This window comes from Astatotilapia calliptera, chromosome 12 (genome assembly GCF_964374335.1).
Source record: "Astatotilapia calliptera chromosome 12, fAstCal68.1, whole genome shotgun sequence".
Classification (NCBI taxonomy): domain Eukaryota; kingdom Metazoa; phylum Chordata; class Actinopteri; order Cichliformes; family Cichlidae; genus Astatotilapia; species Astatotilapia calliptera.
In genome coordinates, this window is record NC_137433.1 from 40,538,676 (window position 1) to 40,563,461 (window position 24,786).

Below are 24,786 nucleotides of genomic sequence, written 5' to 3' on the forward strand. Positions count from 1 at the left end.
TTGTCATTGATATTTATATTTAAAAGTGCAATACTGTAATTTTCTGCTGCTCATTCCTGTGCAATATCCCATCTGCCCTCCCGTCATATTTCTTTTCAAGATTTTCTTATTTAATCACTAGTGTACATATATTTATATTTATAGATAAATATATATTTAGTCATCTTTTCTCTTTTACCATGTCTCTCTAATATTTTGCTCCTTACTATTTTTATTTTTTCTTATTATTTTATTTTCTTATATTTTCTCCTACTGTATCATGCTGCTGAGTGACTGCTGCTCGTCAAACACATTTCATTGCAATGTTGACCCTGTGCTAACTTGCATATGACAAATAAAACTGAAAACATGTAAGCTAATGGTCCCAACGTGCTTAAAATACATTTTTTAATTATCTGTGTAATTTCTGTTCATATTTAAATTAAGAGGGGGTGGCAGTAAAAACTCTAACAGAAATGTCATCAAGTACACTTTCAAACGATTGCGCTGTACGGACTCGCGTACTTGACTACTGAGAAATGACTTTCACGTCAGACTTAGCGGCTCTTATTTATCCAAAGTGCGACACCTGAGCGCAGACCCGGGCTGTTAAACAAATATGAGCAAATGCAGATGTCAGACAGACTGTCCAAATTCTCCCAAAAAATCTGCAGGCACCTGTTTAAAATTAGGGTTAGAATAGAAAATTCTAAGTCTATTATTGAGATATTCTTATTTTCTGTTAGTAGTTAATCTTTGCAAATGACAAGAGATAATGCCTAGATATCTCACCTCATCTTTCATCTGTGTATTACATATTAACTGCAGGAGACACTCATGTAGAGCTAGTATCTCACATTTATTATTATTATTGTTATTATTCATCTGTAAACCTGACGTGTTTCATAATTGCCTTGGCTATGTTAATCCTCATGCTCTTCAGGAGGCGTCAAGACGCGGGGAACACAAATGAGAAATTAAAATGGAGCCACAGTGGAAGCAAAACCAGACACCTGAACATGGAAACACAAGACTTTCACAATAAAACACGAAACGGTGAACGTAAATAATACAATATGAAGCAGAGTTAAATTTGGAAACATCACACTTTATTTCAATACGTAAATTAAAACAAAACAAAAAACCCTCAAACCACATTTAAATTACATGCAAGACAATGTAAAAACATCTGTGTTTTTTTAGAATAAAATCACTACATAAAAAAAGCCCATGCAAAGAGAAGAGGAAAAGAACAGATAAAATGAAAGTCAGCTGTCCAGCCACTCCAAGTCTTCCCCTTCACCACCATAAGATTTCCGAGTTACCCCGTAGTCCCATAATACCTCCTCACCAACTGCGATGTCCTTCAGGGCAATGAAAAGTATTGTCTCCTGAGGTCCTGCAGGGAAGTTCATTGTAAACTTCTGTGGCTTGGTGTTTGGATTTTTCCGGGAATGGTTCATTCGCCTCCCATAGGTGTCAATGTCGGGATGACAGGCACAGGGGAATGCAGTGGCATCGATGCACATCCCTCGGTCACACTCGTCCCTGAAGAAGAACAGATACCCCGACTGGGGCCTCCGTTTCCCTTCTGCTTCAGTGATATATGTCCCGTGGTAATCGCACACTATATCCCCTTTGTGGAAAGGCATAAGTGCGATCACACCTGTAAGTTGAAAGAGACCATCGGTCATGACAGGGCTCTTAGAAACGTTCACTTGCAATTTGTCTAAATGTTGTGTGCATTTTACCTTTGCCCTTCCGTTCCCCGAAGTCTTGCAAAGCCAGGCCCTTCCACTTCTGCTCTGCAATCGAAGACATGAGGGACTGGTTGTCTTGCATACTGGGCTGCGGAGCAACCCAGGCCTGCAAGATGGCATTGACAGTGGGCTTGTTGGTGTCCCATTTCTCCTTGTCCAAAGCCATCTGCACACGTGCAGGCTGAGGTGGGTTTCCTCTTCTGCCAACTGACTGACCTAAATGAAGTGGTCACAAAGCGATGTACAAGAAATAATGCAAGTGATTATTGCGGCTTAAAAATGAAAAATCAACCATATGCATTTTAGTCAATCACGTATTTGTACCTTAAAATATTCCATATATTTATAATTGAGCTATCTGTGTATATTTGGGTGTACAACATTGAGTCGGTTGAACTTACATGTATTGTATTATTTAATTAGTTCAGACTGTTACTGCTATTGTCTCTACACAAGTGTATTTCCACATAATTTTCTTAGAGATTATTAAAGTATTTTCATTCTGAAATACATACAAAACAAACAAAGCAATGCAACAGAAGCAGCTCCATTAACATGACATGCCCAGGCCTTACCGAGAATGTACCCAACTCTGTTCTTCAGCTGAATATCCCTCCATTTCTTGTAGTGGTGTCTGTGCTGTAGAAAGCCAGCCTGTACACACTGCCGTTTGGATGGTGGCTCTCCAGTCAGCGTGACCGGGAAGGCCTGCAGGAAGGCATCCCATTCTTGGAGTGGCAGATGCGTAGATGATGTGCTACATGAAAGGTGTAGAGGAGGGGATGCATCAAATCCATCAAAAGTTTTTAAATGTGGAAACGTGTAACACAGGTTGACTTGTGGTAGTGTGTGATATTTTTAAAAAAAAGTGTACCTGGCCTGTCCTGGTGTCGGTAGTCCTCCTACTGAGCTTGATGCTGACTCAGCCATAGCATCCCCAGGTTCAGTGCTCAGGTATCTGTGGTTTTTAATGCATGCAAATTAATTAGAGCCAAGAGAGATGAAAAAACCAAAATACAAGGGGCGAACATCTCTGACATACAGCAACATATGTGGCTGACTGTTATGAGTCCAGGGTTAGGGTTTCTCTGTCAGATCAAAGAAACAAATCTTTCTTAATATGCTATTGATCCAGTTAGGTCAAGCACTCACCTCGCTTTCAGGCGTTTTACATCTAATGATGGGTTGGACAGTGGGACCCCACATTCTCCTAGGAAGAACTTGCCCCTGTCATCGCTGCCAGCAATTTGATTTTGCAAGGACACTGGACGGATGTTCCTAAAATAGCAGTCCAACAACTGCAGAGAAAAAAAGGAATCAATGTTAAATATCTCATAAAATCAATTCACAAGGTGCCTATAGAGCAAGAAGAGAGTCGCTGCTGAGAATGAATGACTTACTTGTTCTTCCTGGCTGGTTATCTTCAAGTTACCACTCAGCTCAACACCATCAGCTACTGCTTTCCGCGCCATCCAGTCCTCTACCTGTGTATGTAAAAAAAAAAGGTGTTGGAGCTTAAAGAAATACAGACTTACATCAGCTGTCATTTCACTTATCGTGCACTTTGGTTGTTGGTGGCGCACTTACACAAAGTTCTTGAACAGCATTTCCTGTCAGTCCATGTTGTAAAATCAGGATGGCCTCACAGTACTGTCTGAAGGTAGTCATTGCATATGTGGGGATGCAATCACCGCCAGAAAGTCTTGTGTGGAAATATTCAATATCCTTCTTGGCCACGGCAAGAATTTCCTTCTTATCAGACCTATTGCAAATGTGACAGAGGTAAGACATTATTGAAAGTTTGTATGTGTCATCCAATATGTGGAAGTGGCAATAAGGTCATCATACCTCGCTGTTGGCACAACTGTCGAAAACGCTTGGGGACTGTTCGTGATGATAAATCCACGTGTTTGAAGGCGAGTGCAGAGTTTAATGCAAGATTCTTCATCCTTGCAGTACTCCTGGAGCTCTGAGAAGTTCCAGACTCTACCTTCATTAGAAAACAGCTTCTGTGAAGCAATGGCTCTGGAAGCTTCTTCCTCACATTCCTGTGGTGTGCAGTCTTTCAGGCACACTCTGCTCAGGTGTGTGCGAATGGACTGTTGCGGCTTTTTACAAAGCAGGCAGTAGACAATGTTTCTCTCCATCTTGTTTGCACTGTAAATACAAAGAGTGAGAGGCAGAAAGTGAGAGAGAAAAACTGCATACCAATTTAGTTTATTTTGATAGTATGAGAAAACAAACAAAGAACAACAACAATACATCCACACACAAACTTTGCTTCCATCCCACCCCCCCAAAAAAACTTAAAGAAAAAAAAGTTTTAAAACAAGTTTTAAAGTTTAAAAATGAGGAGAATGGCACATGCAAGTTTTACATGTTCAACCTGTCACGGCTGCCGAGGCGAGCCGTGTGGATTTAGAAGGAGGACCCAAGATGCAGGCAGTGGATGAGATACCGGTGGTTTTATTTACAGAGGTGTAGAAGCAAACAAACAGTGGGGCATAACAAACAACTAAAGACACCTAAACTGGGAGAACTAAAATAACAGACCTGGGAGCATATGACAACGGATGATGAATAGCAGAGAGACGCAGACGAGGAACAGGACTCCGTGGAACACAGGGTAACAGACTGACACAGAGTTACACAGACTGACACGGAGGAACACAGACGAACCGGCAACAGGCAGGAGAACACACAGGGCTTAAATACACACACCAGTAATCAGGGGTTGAGAGACAGGAGGGCAACACAGCTGGGAGGAATCTGGGCTGACGGGACAGGGGAAACGTAAACTGATCACACTCACATACGACGCGGACCTTCACAATAAAACAGGAAACTTGCATTAAAATATTCATTAAAATACCTCATTTGTAGATACCATCATTTTGTAGACCGCGGCTGAATACCCGCTAACTAGCTTTAGCATCCAGCTTCACCACGAGACAAAGAAATCACCCAAACACGCATAAATTCCAATCCAGGCAGAGAGACATACGCATAAATAAATCACTTTCAAACCGGGAGACGCTTAATATCCACTAAATAGCTTTAGGTGCCGAACATGACCACGACAGACAAAGAATCACCCAGTCACATGAAAAAAATCGCGATCGCCAAGATACACATACAAAGAAAAAATCACTTCGCTTCTTACAAGTTTTAATTACAAACGATACCTCTGGAATAAAGTGACGTCCAAGTGCTAACCACACCATCATTTTGTAGATACCTCATTTGTAGATACCATCATTTTGTAGACCGCGGCTGAATACCCGCTAACTAGCTTTAGCATCCAGCTTCACCACGAGACAAAGAAATCACCCAAACACGCATAAATTCCAATCCAGGCAGAGAGACATACGCATAAATAAATCACTTTCAAACCGGGAGACGCTTAATATCCACTAAATAGCTTTAGGTGCCGAACATGACCACGACAGACAAAGAATCACCCAGTCACATGAAAATAATCGCGATCGCCAAGATACACATACAAAGAAAAAAAATCACTTCGCTTCTTACAAGTTTTAATTACAAACGATACCTCTGGAATAAAGTGACGTCCAAGTGCTAACCACACCATCATTTTGTAGATACCTCATTTGTAGATACCATCATTTTGTAGACCTCGGCTGAATACCCGCTAACTAGCGTTAGCATCTGCCGAACATGACCACGACAAAGAATCACCCAGACACATTAAAAAATCACTTTCAAAGCTAAATTTTAAACCGGAGAGAGAGAGATACACTTACCTTGTCAAACCTTACACTGTTGTTCCGAATACTTCAGAAAATGATGTTCAAATCTCAATTTCAAAACGTAGGAGAGGTGGACAGATGCATGCGGGTCCAGCATACGCTACGGTGTCTTCTAAGGTCAAATTCAAACTGGAGGAGGGGCGGACTGACGCGCGCCGTTGATAGTGTCATCATTACGTTAATCCGAATAGGCCGCACCACTCCCGGCATACCACTAGAATAAAGGAATTATCGGCCCATATTAACGAAAAATAAGTCCAGTGTGAAACAGTCGCTTGGCGAGCGATCGGGTGGTTTAGCGAGTGTCAGCCTCTTAAGTTTAAGACAAGCCCGGCTGCTTTTTAAGCGACGCGGCGCTAGCTACCCAGCTAGCGTCAGTACACAGGAACTACTTCCGGTAGTTATACAAAATAAAAGCGTCCCCCATTATAATCCGCTATAATGCTCTTATTGTGAAGGGCAAGCGGGACGCCATACTTCCGCTGCAAAATGTATTCTAAACGCTTTTAGGTTGTTTTTTTAACTCACTTTATGTGTCTTCCACAATGTTATTTCTCTTTCCTACAGTGTCTGTTACAAATGCTTAGGCAGGACCAATTAAGTAAATTATGCGATTAGTTATCTCGCGACTTCTTGGACAGCCAATAGCGATCGTCCTTACGTAGGCGTTGACAAAACTGGGCGCGATTGGGAACTGCTTTCTACAAATCGTCAGAGGACAGGATGCCTTCGCTGACTCTTAGGGGAGTGACAGTGAATTTCCCCTTTTCTCCGTATGAATCTCAGAAGGCATACATGAACAAAGTAATCGAATGTCTTCAGGAGGTAAGAATCGACTGTCATGTGTATGTCTGTTGATGGAAATGGGGGCAATACCGAGTAGTCATGGCTGCTGGGCTTTGGAGTTGACACATTTCTTGCAAGTATCAGCTCGTCTCACAGCTGCTATCCAGGCTAGATGACTTCTTTTGGTAACATCTGATACACGAGCTCCCTCATGATGCTTCCAGGTGGGGAAAGAATAAAAATAGAGCCGATTTTCCAGCTTATTCCCTTCCCGATCGTGCGATTTAACAACCAACAACACATTAAGTGCGAGCCATTGCTGATGCTTTCGCTCCTTCAGCCCTTTGTTTGGCCTGCTAAAATGGCACTTCGGCAGTCACACCCCCTCCCGTGACATCACGCTCCAAAGCCCCATGAAGCCACCATGCTTACCATTTGCCGAAAGACAAGCCGTCTGACGTCTGCTTGTCCAAAATGTAGCTTCACATAATATAATGATAATAATGGGGAAAAAAACATATGACAAAAGAGGCTTCATGTCATTGACCTGTCCTTAGAATTTCTTTACAGTTTCTATGTAATACAATAAATAGCACTCTGCTGACTTGTCTTGGGTTTACCCTGGCTCTTGACAGCTGACAAACAGCTCAAATACCCCCGATGTTTAATCAAGAACTGATTTAAAAATCTGCCTTTTCATGTGTATGAATGATTACAATGTTTTTCAATCATAAAATATTTGCTCTGGCAGTGAAAGCTTACTGAACCTGAACCATCCTTATGTTAGGCTCCCGAGACAGTTTTGCACTAAACATGTGGTTGTGTACTCTCTCTGATAGTTTTTTTCTACTTCTCACCACACTACACATCTGGCCAAAGGTCTGATCAGTTTATGCAATTGCAAGGTGTATATCCACATATCAGCCACAAGTCACAAGAATTTCTACTTCTACAGTGCTGGTCAGAGTTTGATCAAACTTGTACACAATTGTCACCTAATGGATCTTGACACACGCTGTGCTGTTTTATTTATTTATTTATTTTTCACCTTACCTTTTAACTGATCTGTGCAGATATCTGCCCTTTTATGAACCTGATCTGCTAGATATTTCTTTCTGCTAAAAGGGAGATCTTTTTCCACAATGCCAAATCTTTGCTCATAAAAGCGTAGTCTAATACCTGGAAGTCTCTAATATTTTAATGTTGTTACCATCACAATTTGTGTTTTTGGGTTTTCTCCGTTTGTTTTTTATTTTATTTTATTTGATGTATATCTTTACCTGTCTGGTTATTTCAGAAAGTCAATGGGGTTCTGGAGAGCCCAACAGGCACAGGTAAGACTTTGTGCCTGCTGTGTGCCACCCTGGCCTGGAGGGAGAACTTCAAGGACACCATGTCTACCTGTATGATGGCAGAGAGGCTGGGCCAGGAGATGTTTCCAAACACACCTATGTCTTCCTGGGGGACAGCTGACGGTGACAAACCATGTATGTTTGTATCATCTGCAAATCAAGAGTCATTTGTAATTTTACTTGTCAAAGAAGAATAACAGATACATATACAAAAACGCAAAGGATATAAGCTACGAAGACATGCTGTGTGCTTACATCGCTATGCAATAGAAAATGAGCTAGCACTGATTTCTTTATATTTTGATAAATGGTAAATTGACTGCTTCTTCTATAGTGCTTTTCTACTCTTTTTGAGCACTCAAACCACTTTATATTTTGTTAGGAAAATAGGATTTAACGATTCACTCAAACATGTAATGTTTCCAAACATACATGGAAATATTCTACATATTTCAAGACAGCATTTGTACTACTCTAACAAGGTTGTAAGTCAATATTTGGTAGGATGTCCTTCTTCCATTCCCTGTCAAGATGGGTTGTCATCCCCATGTTTCAGCTATGCATTCAAATCGTACAAAGAATGGTTGAGATGTAGGAGGCTGCTCAGCTTGGTGTTCAGGGGCTCCATGAGGTGGTAGCACAGCTAATAGCTGTGGCAGGTGCTCAGTCTCTCGCTTTGGGAAAACAGCTGTTGTAGAAATGTCAATCTGGACAGAAGGCTGATATAGAAGTTTAGAATATACATCATGTTGCAACTTTTGCATATTTATTGCTCAGCTGTTTAATCTGTTCAAACTGTATTGTCTGTGTTCTTTTGGATCATTGCATAAATTCTCAAATTTCTTCAAAGACAGATTTGCGCATATACACTGTTAGTAAATGAGGCCCAATATCCCAGAAGTTTGACTTGATGGTATACTATGTTAAAAAGTGTTCAGTTAATTTTTTTCAGCAACGTATAAAGCCCTAATTGTCTTTTCTTATTGTTGTCAAGCCTACTACACTGATGTCCCCAAGATCATATATGCAACGAGGACACATTCTCAGCTTACACAGGTTATTAATGAGTTAAAGAACACTTCATACAGGTAAGCATTTCTAACTTTTTGATCATGCATGATTGTCTGAATGACAGCTATTCACAATATAAAACAACATTTCTAATAGGTTTTGTGATCATGGTGTAATGAGGACACCAAACCCCTACTGTTAGTATATACTAGGGAGATACAAATTTTAATTACCAGGTTTACAGTATACATTTTAGTATAGCTGAATTTGATCCTGGAATGGTACAATAGCTACCGTTTTTATTTTGTTTTGTTGTGTAATGAGTTCAGTTTCACAAAAAAACACTCAGGCCTGATAACTGAAACCTAATAACAGAATGTATCTGACAAAGTTTAACAGGCTAAAAGATCTCAAAAAGCAACACACAAGTCCCAATTAACCAAATACTACTGGTGCTTTAAAGGGTTATTACATAAGCTATAATCATTTTGAAGTCTTACTGAGTGCAGCACCTTTTGTCTGTTCTGGTTTTTTTGGCTATTTGTGGTAAACCAGTTCTCCCATGTCTCTTTCGATTCAGCCCAAAGGTGTGTGTGATGGGCTCAAGAGAGCAGTTGTGTATTAACCAGGACGTCATGTGTCAGAAGAGCAACCACGTCAAAGTAAGTTATAAAGGCAATATTAGAGATATAAATATAATGGGATGTTTTAACTGCTATGTCTAATGAATTGTTTTAAACACAAAACAGTGAATTTCTTCAAGCTCACTGCTGGAAAAAAAGGAGGAAAATCTACTTAAAGTTTGACTACATTCACAAAGAACAAAAATCAGTTGTGCCAACTGTATTCTATTGGACTTCCACTCGAAACAGTAACTTCATCCTTGTTCTGGTCAGCCGCCAACAGTAGCATTATAAAATCAGTTCTCCACCTGCTGCAGGTTCTGGTTGGTGTGGTGCCTTCAGTGTGCATTAGATCTCAGGAACACAAGCACTACTATCGCCCGCTCTAGTTCAAGACGGTGGAGCTTTATTATATCTGAGAGCAAGATGAATTCCTCATTTTTGTGGAAGCAGCTCAATGAAACCAACGGCCACCACACCAGCCCCTTTACATGAATTCCAAATCCTGCTCCTCACATACAAGGTCTTAAATAATCAGGCCCCATCTTATCTTAATGACCTTGTAGTACCATATCACCCTATTAGAGCACTTCGCTCTGCAGGCCTACTTGTTGTTCCTACAGTATTTAAAAGTAGAATGGGAGGCAGAGCCTTCAGTTTTCAGGCCCCTCTTCTGTGGAACCAGCTTCCAGTTTGGATTCAGGAGACGGAGACTATGATCATGCTTAAAACCTTCCTCTTTTCTAAAGCGTATAGTGAGGGCTGGATCAAGTGACCCTGAATCCTCCCTTAGTTATGCTGCAATAGGTGTCTACTGCTTCTACATTTTAAATATTTACAACATTACATCATGACAATTTTCTAATTTTGGTGGGCTCAGGCCATTTGCTAGTAGTTGTCTTTCTACTGCGTGCCAATAGTGCCTCTACCAACTTGTTATACTTGTTCAGTGTCAAACAGGGAAACCTATCCAGGGTAAATTTTCTCAGAGTTTAAAGTAGGCTACTCCTCCACATTCAAACGAGCCAGTTGAGGTGGTTTGGGCATCTTACAAGACCTCACCAGCATGTCAAAAAATAGTTATTTCATCTGCAACAAGAGTGTCTCAACCGTGTTTTTCACGTAACAGTCACATGAAGATTCACCTTCCAAGGCCTCGCCCCGCAGGCCCTCTCAGTCCCAAAGGTCAGAGACGGGTCTCCTCTTCTCCAGTGATTTATGGTGCCTGGGTGTGCCAGTCTACATATAACTTGCAATACCTAACTGTGTGTGGAATAAAGCATAAAAGACATATGTGACGCTATCCTTTCTAATGTCTGTATGTGTACTATTAAAAATGAGCCAATGAGCTAGCTGGTGGAAAAAAAATGATAAGTAACGGGTTATGGGTAGATAGTTAGTGATTTTTGTCTTATTGTGGAATCAATTTTTTTGTTTTTCAGGTTCATATGTGCAGAGGAAAAGTTTCCACCAGGTCATGTGTCTACTACAAAAAACTTGAAGGTAATGGTCTAACAGAGTGACTATATCCGTGTAGCATAATAGTCTAGAAAAGCATGTAATTTACCTTTTTTGTTTGTGTTGTACAGACTACATATATCATTCAAATATTATATTATTCAACACTAATAACTTTCTATGTATCGCACAACCTTGGCCTCACGTACTACTGTGAGGAAGTTTGAAGTCCAGGAATGTCCAAAATGTGGATATTAATGAAATGTCTACTGCCTGCTTTTAGTGGCTGTAAAAATTTGAATGAAAATTGTTATGTTGAGAATGTGGTCCATGCATTTGTTACTTCGAGGATAGCAAATTATAATAACTTGTTATGACGCCGTTCTATAACTTATATAAAAATCCCCCATTTGATAGAAAACAGGAAACTTGACACGTGTCATTTTTATACATCTCTCTGTAAATTTTTATCTGCACATATGAATTTGGTTTCTTGTGTATAAAGGACTACTTGTGTTTATATCTGTCTTGCTATAAGAGCTGTGTAACCATCCCAAATTTCTAATTTCTGGGAATATAAAGGTTTAATCTATTCTATTCTATTCCATCAGTGATTTATAGCAATTTATCTTATAAATACTCAATCTTAAGCTTGATCTTCTTTTTTTCTTCTAGAAAAGAGCACTGATAGAGACTTTGTTAGTTCTATCCTTGATGTGGAGGATTTGGTCCAATTTGGCAACAAGCAGAGGTGTGTAATTGATGTGTTCTTTTTTTTTGTAAATTTCTGTTTCACTAATAAGTCTCTGTTCTGCACTTTCTTACTTTGGTAAGAAATAATCAGCATTGGCAGGTGGGTATGTCTCTGTGTGACACCAAAGTATTGTCTTAATAGTAGCTAATGAATCAAATAGTATTTTATTAATCAGTCACTTGATTAGTAGTATCCTCTTTACTTCAGTATAAGATGCTATTTAGCGCTGTCCAGCAAAACCCTTTAAAACTGTAGCCAGTGTGAAACCCCTGTAGGTAATCTATAGATGGGTCACAACTTAAAGTTAAGCTGAACTCTTGATTGGAACAGTGAGGTGACCCAATAAATATGTTACAAAATAGAGGCATTTCATTATAGTGGGTGGAGTGGGTTAAGTGACTTGCAAAATGAATGGGGCTTAACAGATATTTGGTGTTAACCGTTTAGGAATTGCAGCCATTTTTAATGCATCGTCCTCTATTTTTAGCAGTTTAAAAGTAGTTGGATAACTGACTGATAGACAGTTTCATGGCCAGGTAAGGACTGGTCTTTCATCATTTCATGACAAATTAAGCAGAAAAAAGATCTAGAGTTGATCAAAGTGTTGAATTTGTATTTTGTATCAGTTCACTAAAACTTTCAATACAAGGACCAAAGTCATATCAATACAATTGAAGGAGAAACATCATAATGCTGAAAAAACCCAAAGAAATCCATCAGAGGTCGAAAACAAAAATAAATAAGAGTGGTCAAATCAACAATCTAAAAGTACCTGGGTGTACCATAGCCGAAATAATAAAATGGCCACTGACACCTTATATAGGCTACTGATATCAGGACATACGGTGTCCTCACAGTTTATAGAGATCTTCACCCAAACTCCAGCACCCCAACCAATAGAAAGAGGCAAGGTGATTAGTGAGTTCAGGATGAAACCCTCAGCATCCATGAAGACACTAGCAAGATGGGCCACCCGAGATGAGCTGCTTGGGTGACTCAAATACATGATAAGGAATTGTCATGCACAATCCCTCTAGCACACGCACCATTGACATGGCAACTAGCAAAGGCTGGCTTAAAGGACAGCACAGAGGCTCTGATTGTGGCACCACAACAATAGGCCCTAAGCACCACTTCAATAAAGCCAGGAGTCAACCATAGCGCACAGGACCGAAACTGCAGAGTGTGCAATGGCTCCCCGGAGACTATCCAACACACAGTAGCAGGATGTAAGATGTTATATAGGCCTGGCTACACTTAGACCCAGCTATCAGGATGGGTCTGTTTTTGTTTGAAGTTCATGTATTTGATTTCGGATTTGCACATTTTTCCACAGAGTCTGTCCTTACTACCTCTCTCGTTCACTGAAACAAGAAGCAGATGTCATTTTTATGCCATACAACTACCTGCTAGATCCAAAGGTGAGCTCAGTCATCCATCCTCATTACATCTCAGGATGATATATGTGACCATAATTGAGCATTGAAAGAGACTTTAGTGTTATGATTGGCACTGTCATTTCCAATTTCCATGAATCCTAATATTCAACTGCCACTCTCTCGCTCTCTCCGTCTTTCCATTCCACAGAGCCGTAAGGCACTCAGTATCGACCTGAATGGAGCTGTGGTTATCTTTGACGAGGCTCACAATGTGGTATGGTTATATCTTTCCTTTGTTAAATGTATTCACTAAGTAAACTAAATTAAAGCTTCGAAGACCAGAAGTGACCCACTACTAAGGCTTTCAAATTCATTTTAACTTGTATGCCACATAGAGCCTAAATAAAGACCGCTGGGCTGCTCAAACCCTAAGCACATATTAAAACAAATGCTTCCAGATTTTCCTTTTGTTTTAGTGTAGAGAAATACAAGTACATGCACAAATTCACATTAATGAACTATCCTTTTGCAAGCCAGATATTGAACAGCATAGCTTCACAAAAAAATGCATTTTTTAATAAATCCCATGTCATTACTGTGCATTACAAGTGATTGATTACAGTAGATCTACAATTTCACAAAATGCTCAGTGTACAGTATTTAAACATGAACAAATATTTTCTTTTATTAATTAAAGAACCTAAAAAACATAAATTCAAACTCCTGTATGAAATGTACTCTTGGGCATACTAAAGTACTAATGTCATCATCATGCCATAATAGTTGAAGTGAAATGTATTAAAATTTCCAGTTACTTAAGCTTTACAAACAATTTGTAATAAATAAAACACAATGTGGTGCGATCACTATTATTTATAGGCTGATACATATTCCATTTTCAAACATGAAGAGAACGTTTGCAGACCTTTCAATTTGGGGTAGCAATGTTTATATTATATTATATTAGATAAAACTTTATTAATCCCTCCGGGAAATTTTACTTCTTTTATTTGCAGGAAAAGACATGTGAAGAATCAACATCATTTGATCTCACTCCCTACGATGTAGCCTCAGCCATTAATGCTGTGGACAGGCTGCTTGTGGAGCAGTCTAAAGAAATCAGCCACAGAGACTCTGTGAATGTAGACTTTCATGGAGAAACCTCCGCTTCTGGTAAGAAAACCTACTTGTCTCAATTTCTCAGGTTATATACATGTTTCTAAAAGAGTTTTCCATGGAATATAGTATAGTTATGTATAAATTTCATGGCATTTTGGGCTACTTGTATACTTGTATAAGTTTGGATTTACTTCTACCTTCTAAGTCTTCACTAACTTTATTAGCCTTAGTTTAGCCTTGGCCTTATTAAATTATTAATAGTAATAATTTTTTGTTGTTTTGTAAAGCAAGTAAAGGATTGTCAGCTGCACGTCTTTTAATATTTTCTTTTTTTGTTTTAGGTTTCAAATTAGGTTTGTCCACCATTGCAAAAATCAAACGTAAGTATTTATTAAAGTATTGCGGAGTCAGTCGTCCTGTTGGTTTGTGACAAGAGTTAATTTTCAAAACTTATTTTCTGCTTTAACAGAGATACTACTGGATCTGGAAGCTGCCATTGATGCCTATGATCCAAGTGATCAAGGCATTACCAAACCTGGAATGTAGGTGACAGCATGGTAGAACAAATAAAGTGTGGTCATAGAATGTCTCTGTAGTTAGTACCTTAACCGTAGTGCGGGTTCTCACTTAAAGCTGCTGAGAGAATGATTCTGAATCTTAACTGTTATAATAAACCTAATAAGCACTGCATGTCTCTATGTTGTGTCTTAGCTTCATCTATGAGGTGTTCGAAAAAGCTAATCTGACCTTCAGCAGCAAGACAGCAGTCTATGAAGCTCTGGAGCACATCATTGGATACCTGGCACAACGTAAGGCATCATATTTTGGCTTAGACACATTATCACATCATTTATCATTTGTAACATTGGCTGGTTTTATTATACCGATCAGTGCAACTAATTAACAAATGACCTGTTTGATGCATGTTTCTCCTCAGAGCCAGGAATATTTCTCAATACTAGTGGACTCCAGAAGCTTTCTGATATCATACAGGTACACTTTGTATGGCTATTAAAGAATTTGGTCAATATTAAACTTTTTTTGGGGGGGGGGGATTTTTGTCTTTTTGAGTGAAAATTAATATGCATTGGTCCCATATTATTTGTGTGGCCTAACAGATTTGATTGAGGACAGTCAATAAAATTATAGAATTCATTACTCTTCGTTGTATAAAGAGTAGTTATTTAATCACCTTGTGGCATGTTTGAAGGTTCTCCTTTGTTTTGTTATTTCAGCTGGTATTTTGTGGTGAACCGTCAGAAAAGGAGAAACTACACCAGATGGAAACCAACACGGCTCATTTCAAGGTGTGTTCATTAAGTCAATGGAATTTTTTTTTTTTTAATTTTTTTTTTTGGGGGGGGGGATACAATTCGTGTTCATATTGGAACCAGCTAAAAGTAGCATATCTTTGCCACAACTATCACCATTGTTCCGGTATATTAAATTTAAAAAGAAATCTTGGAAATTAAATAACTAATTATGAGCTTCTGTCATTTGTTCGGCTCAGGTTCATATCCATCGGGACACCAGCATTCACTCAAAAAAACATAGTGTTGATATGTGGGCTTCAGGTTCATCAAAAAAGCAAGGTAACGGTGCACAACCTGATGCATTGTTGTGTTACATGGATCCACATTGACAGAATGAATTTTATTAATACCATTTATATATTTCCGCTAGAGTGTGAACCCTGTTAAAAGTTATAGTTTCAATCGTTATTAGTGTATGAAAGATTCGTACTACAGGTAAATGTGATGTGTTTCTCTGGAAATTGCAGGAAATATTCTGAGTTACTGGTGCTTCTCTCCGGCCTTCAGTATGCAAGATCTGGTGAATCAAGGCATTCGCTGCATCATTCTGACAAGTGGTACCCTATCGCCCCTGTCTTCTTTCACATCTGAGATGAGAATGTAAGTTAGCTGTCACTCTGACTGCCCTGCTGCACAATTACATTTTTCCCACACCAGCTTGAGTAGCAACTACTTTAAAATAAAAAAAAATAAAAAAAAACAATCACCTTTATACCTGTTTAGTCTGAACATTGAACAGAAGAATTAAACCCTTTCTACAGTGAACTGCTGTTTGATGTAGAAACTGTTCACTATCTCATAATTTAAATCTTCTGTTCATTATTTGATTTTTCTAGCAATTGAACGATGCTCAACATAAAAGTTAATGATTCATTTTATAGCCAGGAGAACTTGTTTGACATGGTCTATGAATAAATCAGAATGATTCTGACAATACACAGATCTATGTAATCCTCTAACAATTTGTTAGCATCCAAAGGCATTGTCATCTCTGCTATATACAGTGTAGTATATAGCGAGACAAGACGATGAGGCTCCAATTCCATGCAGTGCAAATGACTAACAATAAATATAAGAAGAGTAAGAAACAAATACACACTTTATGACTAAAGTAAAAGGATCAATAACAATTTAAATTTACAAGTTACAGTTGAAAGAGTTAAATTGACCTTGATGGTCAAAGGAGCTTGCAAAGGAAAGCGTCTGGACTTCTTTAAGTTGCTTGAAGACGTTTCACCTCTCATCCGAGAAGCTTCTTCAGTTCTAAGGTCAAATGGTGGAGAGTCCCAGATATAAACCTAGTGGGAGTTTCTCCCCACAGAGGGACAAAAGGACCCCCTGATGATCCTCTAGTCGCCTGAGCCAAGGTGGGAAACTGGGTGTGGGTCCCAATCAGCCAGAGTTTCGGGTGTGTTCATTGTGAAACCTGGCCCCACCTTATCATGCGAATTCCTGAGGTCAGATGGCCCAGGATGTGAGTGGGCGTTAAGGCGTCTGGGAAGGATCTCAAAACTGGATTATAGATGGCAGAGAGTTGGTGTCGTAAACCCCGCCTCTGTTCAAAGATGGTCGCTCACAGTGGACATAGATGGCTTCTTTCACTCCTCTTTCAAACCATCTGTCCTCTCTGTCCAAAATGTAAACATTGGCATCCTCGAAAGAGAATGCCAATTGACCTTGATGTTATTTAAAGTGACGAGTGTAGCAGCTTGTAAATATGGGCAGGATTCTTGAGAGTGGAGTTAGTCAGTATGACACATGCCGATGAATTTGCGGCATTTTATCTTTACATTTTCAAAAAATTCTGTCTAATACATCTAACATATATGGTTTTCTGTAAGTGTAATGCTTTTTGAAAATGTTGTAACCTCCAATTTTTCTGTCCTTCACTGAATAGAAATTCATCATGAAGTATCATATGAAGTAGCATTACTAGTAAACTTTTGTTTGCTGCATGGACAGCGGGGTAAACCTAAAACTTGATCACAGTGAGTTTCTGCTCCTACTCTTACAGAGAATTCCCAGTATGTCTGGAGAACAGCCATGTGATTGAGCGCGACCAGATCTTTGTGGGCGTCATTGCACAAGGCCCAGATGGAGTGCCCTTAAGTTCAGCGTTTGATCGAAGGTCAGTATTCTTTTTTTAGCATATGATTACTTTCTAACAGGTCACTTTGGAAATTTGCAGTTGTTTGAAATGAAATATGTTTTGCCATATGCCTAAATACAAATTAAGGTGCATGGCAAAACTTATAATTTGCTCATTTATTTGCTAGTTTTTCTGACTTCTGGAGTCAATTATCGTTGTGTAACGATATTTTTTTCTCATGTTTTGATTTATTATAAAGTCAAGTTAAATCCTTTTATGTGTATGTAAGACTTTAGTTAATTTTTATATAATACTAATTCAAGAAAACAGTCTTTTCTATGCACTTTGTATTGCAAGATAAGTATTAGAAAGAACACCCCACCAATCATACTGTTTTATATTCTGCACTCCAGATGGATTGAGTGCGTTAAAATATTTTTCATGTTAATTGTGAGGACTGCCTTAACGCGTTTAAGCCTGTTAACGCCAGATTAACGTGTGAACGCTGACAGAACTAATATATACCTACATTGGTTCTGACTGTGAAGTTTTTACTTGATTGCTAAACTCAAACTTTAAATTTCTGTCACAGGTTTGTTCCTGAAAACATGGCATCTTTAGGCAACACTGTTGGTAAGATCACAATATACAGTATTGAAATTGTTTGGTTTTGCTGTTTCTAAGGAGATTTTTTTTTCTTACTGACATCAGCAACACTGTTAACTTAATGCTCTGATCTTCATGGTTATTTCATATTGCTTATTATCTTTTTCATTAAGTGATGACGTACCTGAACCCAGTTTCCGGGCCCAAACTACTCTGCATTTATTGAGGCTGTTGTGTTTTTAACACATTTTAAGGCTTTTATCTTGTTCTATTCAATCTGAACAAGCCCATTTTTAAAAAAAAAAAGTTAGCGTCCATCCTTCGGCTGTATGTTGTAATGTTTTTTTTTAGAAATCTCTCGATCAGAACATGGCGTACTATGTTTAGGTGGAAACTAGCAAGCTAACTCTCTGCTAACTTTTAACTCTGTTAAATTTCATAAATTCTATTTTCACAGATGCCTGGATTTTAAACTTAATTGTTACCTTGGTTTTGATTGTGATACAGTTTTGTAACCTGTGTTCTTTTCTCAGCCAACCTGAGTCGTCTGGTTCCTCATGGACTCTTAGTATTTTTCCCTTCCTTTCCTTCAATGGAAAAAACATTGGAATTCTGGAGGGTAAGTGTAATTCAGCAGAATCACCTGTGGAAAACCATAAGGGTTTGGTTTTTTTTTTTTTTGTTTTTTAGCTTTTCTAGTCACTTTTATGTTTTGTGTTCTCTTTCTCCATGAATTATATTTTGTATTGTCTAGCAAATTAGAAATACATTTAATGGAAATTTAATATACAGACAACTCTGCTATTGTTTCCAGTGGATGATGGGCCATGCAGACGAGCTTTTGCAACAGTCGTATACGGATCGAATGGCCCGGAGCAATGGGCCAGACACCCTTCTCAAAGTCCACAAAACTTCTCAAAGTTTTGTGGACTTCTAACTATACCCTTACGTTCACGTGGTCTGTCCAGCATTCTCCCTGGTAACCCTGTCCCGGGTAGTAGGAACTGTTCCTTTGACGTTCTATTACCAGGGGCCTTTTAAATCGCTCTTTGTGTGGCCCCTCAACCAGGACCAGTTTGCCATGGGTGACCCTACCACGGGGCAAATAGCCCCCTCACAATTTAGCCTCTGGGATACCTGGGACATACAAACCCCTCCACAACGATAAGCTGGTGGGGCGGGGAGCCATCAGGGTGCGTAAGGGTACAGTGTGCATATTTTAAAAAATAGTAAAGATATCAAAATATAAATGTAATAATTAAAAGTAAAAAGCCTTTTAACCAGTATGAACTCATTTCTTTCTTTCTTTCTTTTTAAGTGAGGTACTCCACAGTCAATTTAATCATTTATAACAATCTAAGATGTTAGTGTATAAAGTAATTTCCTGCGTGTGTATATGTGTTATCACCAGGCTACTGGACATGCAAACCGCATTGAGAAGTTAAAGCCCATGTTTGTTGAACCTACAGAGAAGGGCACCTTTAATGAAGTTAGTATTTATTTATATTTTAGGTGTCTTATCACTCGGCTGTGAACCCCTCTTTAAACATTTCACATCTGAAGAAATATCCTAAGCTTTTTATAGTTATAAAAATCTAAAGATTTGAAAGAAATTGAGCTTCTTTCTGTCTATTCCTAGGTCATTGATGGTTATTACACCAAAGTCAATGATCCCCGATCCAAAGGAGGAGCCTTCTTTGGTGTGTGTCGAGGGAAGGTGAGGAGGCTGTCCATGGACTCTGCAAAAGTCCTACAATGTTTTCTGTTGTCATGTTTCAGCTCCAACTTTTGCTGTATAGTGTGGGTATACAGTTGTGATCAGAAGTTTACATACAATCATCATGATCATGAATGTTCGTACAAATCATCCATCTGTACCATACTTGATAGTTGGTGCAGTGTTGTTAGGTGTTAAGCCCTCACTTTTACTCGTCCAAACACACCTTGTAATTGTGGACAACAACTCGATCATTGTTTTTCTCGGTCCAAAAAACTGTTCTCCAGAAATCATTTGGCTTATCTATGTGGACACCTGCAAATGTTGTAGTTGTTGATATCCTAGAGTCCCCCCCTTCAGAGCATGGTAAAGTAGTGAGTCATTTGAATATCTTGTATTTAATTGAAGTTGTTTGAACTAATGATCTTGGAATTGCAGTTCAGAATGGTTCCAAGAGACCTTCCCAATTTACATAAACTGAGTTCCTTGGACTTTCATGTTGTTCTGAATATTTGTCCTTTTTATGCTTGCAAAGAGAAACTTCCAGCTGTAATAAATCACAATCACTGATGAGTTTAATGGCCTTGACCTCATCAATTTGAAAGACAAAGACCTTATGAAAGATTTAAGTGGATGTCTGTTGATATTTGAGTTTATTATATGCCTTTGACCCTGTGCGATTAATATAAAATCTCAATTAATTTAAAGTAGTGCATCCAATAATGTTCAAGTCATAATAGATGAATGCTGTAAAACCATTTCAACCTGGAAAAAGAGCAGTTGAAAGAAATCATTAGAAGCCCAAAATAATCATGACATTCATACCCATGATGAGTGTTCATAAACTTCTGATCACAATTGTATATGATATTCAAAGGACATGTCATATCTTTGGTACCCTTGTCCTCTTGTGTCAACATCAGGCAATTTTTTTTCTTTTGTTTACAAGTGTATTACCATACAATGTTTTGGGAATGACTGTTCATTTTTGTGACATGAATATCTCTCTTTGTTAACCGTTTTATGCTGTTTTTCCATTTTGCAACCTACCTCTTTTTCTATGATGGCTGTGACTAATTGGATAAACATTTAAGAAAACGTAGATATGGAGTTAGGATTCTCTTTCATTTTAATGTAGGGTTACACAAAAACTTTCTCTCAAAGCTGCTATGTAATTATATCTTCTTGTCTTAGGCGAGCGAGGGTCTGGATTTTGCAGACATGTTTGGTCGGGGTGTCATCATTACTGGCCTTCCTTTCCCTCCAAAAAAAGACCCTCGCGTTGTCCTGAAAATGCAATTTTTGGATGAGATGAATCAAAAGAATTCTGTAGGGCAAAAGGTGAAAGAAAATCAACAAAATTAACTATTGAGGTACACTAAAGGATTGCTTGGTCGTATAACGGTAGTTGGATTTCTGTGTGTGTGTGTGTGTGTGTGTGTGTGTGTGTGTGTGTGTGTGTGTGTGTGTGTGTGTGTGTGTGTGTGTGTGTGTGTGTGTGTGTGTGTGTGTGTGTATGTGTGTGAACAGTACTTATCAGGGCAAGACTGGTACAGACAGCAGGCTTTCAGAGCTGTGAATCAGGCCATTGGTAGAGTGATTCGTCACAAGGAAGACTATGGAGCGATCTTCTTGTGTGATCAGAGGTCAGATATAGACCACGTTTACTTAATTAAGTAACATCATACAAGAGGGAACATTCTCCACTATACCAGACAGTGTCTCCGAAGCTTCACATTTAAAAAATTCTCAATTAAGTGCTTAGTTCACCTTATTAATTGAAAATGTAAAAAAGTATTCTTAAACTAAAATGAAAAGTTTCCCAACAGATTTAAAAATGCTGATACCCGGGCCATGCTTCCATCATGGGTGAGGTCTTATGTGCGCCTCTATGACACCTTTGGCAATGTCGTCCGTGATGTCTCTCAGTTCTTCAGGACTGCACAAAAAATGGTGGGTAGTCGCACCTGCACAGTTCATACAATGCTGCAAATTCTTTCATTATTCAGTTTTGTTAAGGAACCAGCTAATAGTACTGTTGGTAATCCGGATTTGTGGGTAGGTTTTTTAAGCTCTGAAAAGATAGGAAACTTGAGTTGTGATTTAAAACAAAAAAAATCCAGAGTAGTTAAAAATGTGAATATTTACCTTGAGTATTTTCATTAATGTCTATGGCACTATTTATCTCGCCAAAATATACTTTTAATGAACTTTGATTTCTAGTTTTTTCTGCCAGTTTTTTTATAATAAAGTTAGAGTTATGGGTTTTTGTAACACCGTGCCAACCTTTGTCGGATTCTTTTAATAATAAATATCGGCTAACATATCATATCATTGCATGTGCAGTAAAATGTGTAGACGCTTTTATGAAAGTTGTTTGCAGGTCAGTTGGTCAGCTTCTCCTGACAGTGTGTGCATTAAACATTTAAGAGGCCTGTGGTTGGGAAGAAGGCTCCAGCACACAACCACGAGACTGAGTGTTCACGAGACACTCAGTCCTCCAGTTCCACTTCTCGCCGCTACTTGCAAACTTCTCACACCCAGAAGGCCAAGGTGTTGGACACATACCTTCCCAGCTTGAAGAGGAGGAGACTCAGTTAGTACAATGGATGTGGTTTGATGTTTTGCTATGTTTCGTTTTAGCATATTAAAGATCAAGGTGTGCTTTTGCTATACCAGATATATTTCACTAGAATGTCTTTACAATTCATTGAGTTTAAATGGAGAAAAACTACATTAGAAACAATGAGTTCAATAATAAATGGTATAAATTGAAGTGACTAAAAGCCAGTTAAACCGAAACCTACAGAAATGCAAATATTAGTTTTAAAATGTACAGCTGCCCCAATGTGAGTCCTTGATTATTTTTTTGTGATCAGATGAGAAGAATGGAGCCAATGACATGGCCAATTTCCTTAATCAGTATGAGGTGCTGCACAATAACAGGAGACCACTCAACTTGCTGGATGCTTTGGAGCAAGCCAGCAATACCATTGAAGAGGACATGCGAGAGCAAAAGGTAGATCATTTTCTGACATTGTCACAGTGTAAGAAGTACTAATTCACATCATGAGTAACAGACAAAGTGTGTGAGTAATTGTGTGTGTGTGTGTCTGTGTGTATGTGTGAGGGGGGATTACTATAGATTTTGAAGAGGATGAAAATTGGAAAGGCAGTTGGTACAAATGACATACCTGTGGAGGTATGGAGATGTATAGGAGGGAGAGCAGTGAAAATTTAACCAGATTGTTTAACATAGTCTTGGAAAGTGAGAGTATCGCTCAGAGAAGAAGGATATTGGTACAGTTATTTAGGATGTGCAGAACTATAGTAACTACAGCAGGATAAAGTAGATGAGATATACCAGCAGCTAAGGAAGATATATATTCTTGGTGCATATATACCAATCTGTTTCAGGTATGCTAAGGCACGAAAACTAGATTTGTTTTTTGCATTGAGTGTTAACAGAGAAGTATGCCAGTATGGTATAACGTTATAACCATTTTCCTAATATTGTGTTGGTTGTCCTTACTTTCCGAAACAGTCCAAAAGACCTCTGAAGGTCGTCTGGGTTATCTGGCACCAATATGTTTGCAGCCAGAGTTGTGTTCCTCAAAACATTTTTGAACGTATTTTACATTATCTTGCTTAGCCATCATGGAATACTATTTCCATGAAAGGGTGTGCATGATCTGCAACAATGTTTATGCAAAATTTACATCTCAAAGTAACATCCAAGTAATGATCATCTTCTACTGTGGCTCCATTGAAAGTGTGCTCACATGCTGCATCTGTTTATGGTTCTCTAGCTGCACCATGCCACACAAAAAGGCATTTGAGAGGGTCATTAATATGACCCAAAAAAATAATTCAATTCTAATTACCTATTATTGGCAGTGGACAGGGCTTAGCATGATCACCCTGACTGGTCTGAAGCTATGTAGCCCCATACTTATATGTGATCCACTCTGTATTCTGACAGATTTCTATCAGAATCAACCAAGACTTTTTTAGCAGTTTTAGCCACAGTCGCTTTTTTTGATTAGTACACATAGGCCAGTTTTTACTCATTAGTGAGCCTTGGCCACCCATGACCCTGTCGCTGGTTCACACACTTTCTTTCTTGAACCACTTTTGATAGATACTGACCATTGCAAACTGGAAATTAATATAAACCAAGACAGGTACCATGATGAAGAGAGAATCAATCTTCTTCACTTCAGCTGTTAGGGTTCATAATGTTAAGCCTAATCTGGTATATAGAGAAGGTCAGAAGTATTCGCATTGTGTCTTTTTGGACCTCACATGGTAGCATGCCAAGAAAGGAAATATGGTACTGCAGAAATAAGTCAGAGTAAGAGCCAGATACATGAGTAGGTGTGCAGTAGGAATGACAGATGGGGATCTGATCTGGGCCACTTTTGTTTGCAGTACTAATGGTTGACAGATGAGGTCAGGCAGTAGTCTCCATGGACTGTGATGTTCTCAGACAACATTGTGAATTGTAGTGAGAGATGTAAGCACGTGGAAGACAGTCTTGAGAGCTGGAAGTATACTTAGTTTTTGATTGATTTCTGTACTTGTAAAATAGTGGTAAAAAAGTTTATGCTGCTCAGATTTTGTTTCTTCTAATGTCATTGAAGAAGCTGGGTGTCCCTGAGGATTTGTCTCAAGAACGTAAACCCAGCAGGGCTAAGACATTCCTGGCGGACATGAAGAAGTCCCTGAGTGAGGTCTGCTGTCACCGCATCATACGGGCGCTGCACACCTACAAAAAGACTGATGACCTGAATCACCTGCTGACTGAAACCGCATTTTTAGGCAAAGACACTAATACTCAGAATCTCCTACATGGTAAATCTTCTGCTGTCATAAATTAATAGCTGCAAAAATACCTCACTTGGTTAACACTGAGACTTTAAGAATGACAATATACTCACTGGAGGCATGAGAGTACGCTCTCTCACCTACATCTATGAAGTATACCTGCTTTGCACAGGTCTGAACTCGGAACACGTTTTCTAGATTTACGAGTAGTTCATATTACTCTCTAGGTAAAATGTGTCTAAC

The 24,786-nt window shown here is 38.9% G+C and overlaps 2 protein-coding genes across 3 annotated transcripts; one reads left to right on the forward strand and one right to left on the reverse strand.

Annotated features, from left to right (window-relative positions):
• Nucleotides 1-552: 552 nt before the first annotated feature.
• On the reverse strand, nucleotides 553-5,639 carry LOC145419258 (uncharacterized). Of its 2 annotated transcripts, XM_080287518.1 has the most exons (9): nucleotides 5,504-5,639; nucleotides 3,588-3,896; nucleotides 3,327-3,501; nucleotides 3,140-3,223; nucleotides 2,892-3,037; nucleotides 2,614-2,697; nucleotides 2,315-2,496; nucleotides 1,731-1,955; nucleotides 553-1,645 (listed from the first exon to the last, which is right to left on the reverse strand). In XM_080287518.1, exons 2-9 carry the CDS (start codon nucleotides 3,884-3,886, stop codon nucleotides 1,248-1,250), a joined length of 1,593 nt encoding a protein of 530 aa, XP_080143644.1. In that variant the 5' UTR covers nucleotides 3,887-3,896; nucleotides 5,504-5,639; the 3' UTR covers nucleotides 553-1,247. The 2 variants fall into 2 exon arrangements, with proteins under 2 accessions (XP_080143644.1, XP_080143643.1); XM_080287517.1 differs by lacking the exon at nucleotides 5,504-5,639 and having other exon boundaries at nucleotides 554-1,645; nucleotides 3,588-5,425.
• A 444-nt stretch (nucleotides 5,640-6,083) lies between these two features.
• On the forward strand, nucleotides 6,084-24,611 carry LOC145419437 (regulator of telomere elongation helicase 1-like). Its single transcript, XM_080287516.1, has 27 exons — nucleotides 6,084-6,334; nucleotides 7,593-7,782; nucleotides 8,642-8,735; nucleotides 9,239-9,320; nucleotides 10,724-10,784; nucleotides 11,415-11,490; nucleotides 12,830-12,914; nucleotides 13,081-13,146; nucleotides 13,889-14,045; nucleotides 14,333-14,371; nucleotides 14,461-14,533; nucleotides 14,703-14,800; nucleotides 14,929-14,984; nucleotides 15,227-15,298; nucleotides 15,502-15,583; nucleotides 15,772-15,904; nucleotides 17,319-17,432; nucleotides 17,986-18,026; nucleotides 18,533-18,618; nucleotides 19,411-19,488; nucleotides 19,639-19,716; nucleotides 20,911-21,057; nucleotides 21,247-21,362; nucleotides 21,546-21,669; nucleotides 22,147-22,312; nucleotides 22,596-22,735; nucleotides 24,360-24,611. Exons 1-27 carry the CDS (start codon nucleotides 6,233-6,235, stop codon nucleotides 24,594-24,596), a joined length of 2,793 nt encoding a protein of 930 aa, XP_080143642.1. The 5' UTR covers nucleotides 6,084-6,232; the 3' UTR covers nucleotides 24,597-24,611.
• Nucleotides 24,612-24,786: the final 175 nt, after the last annotated feature.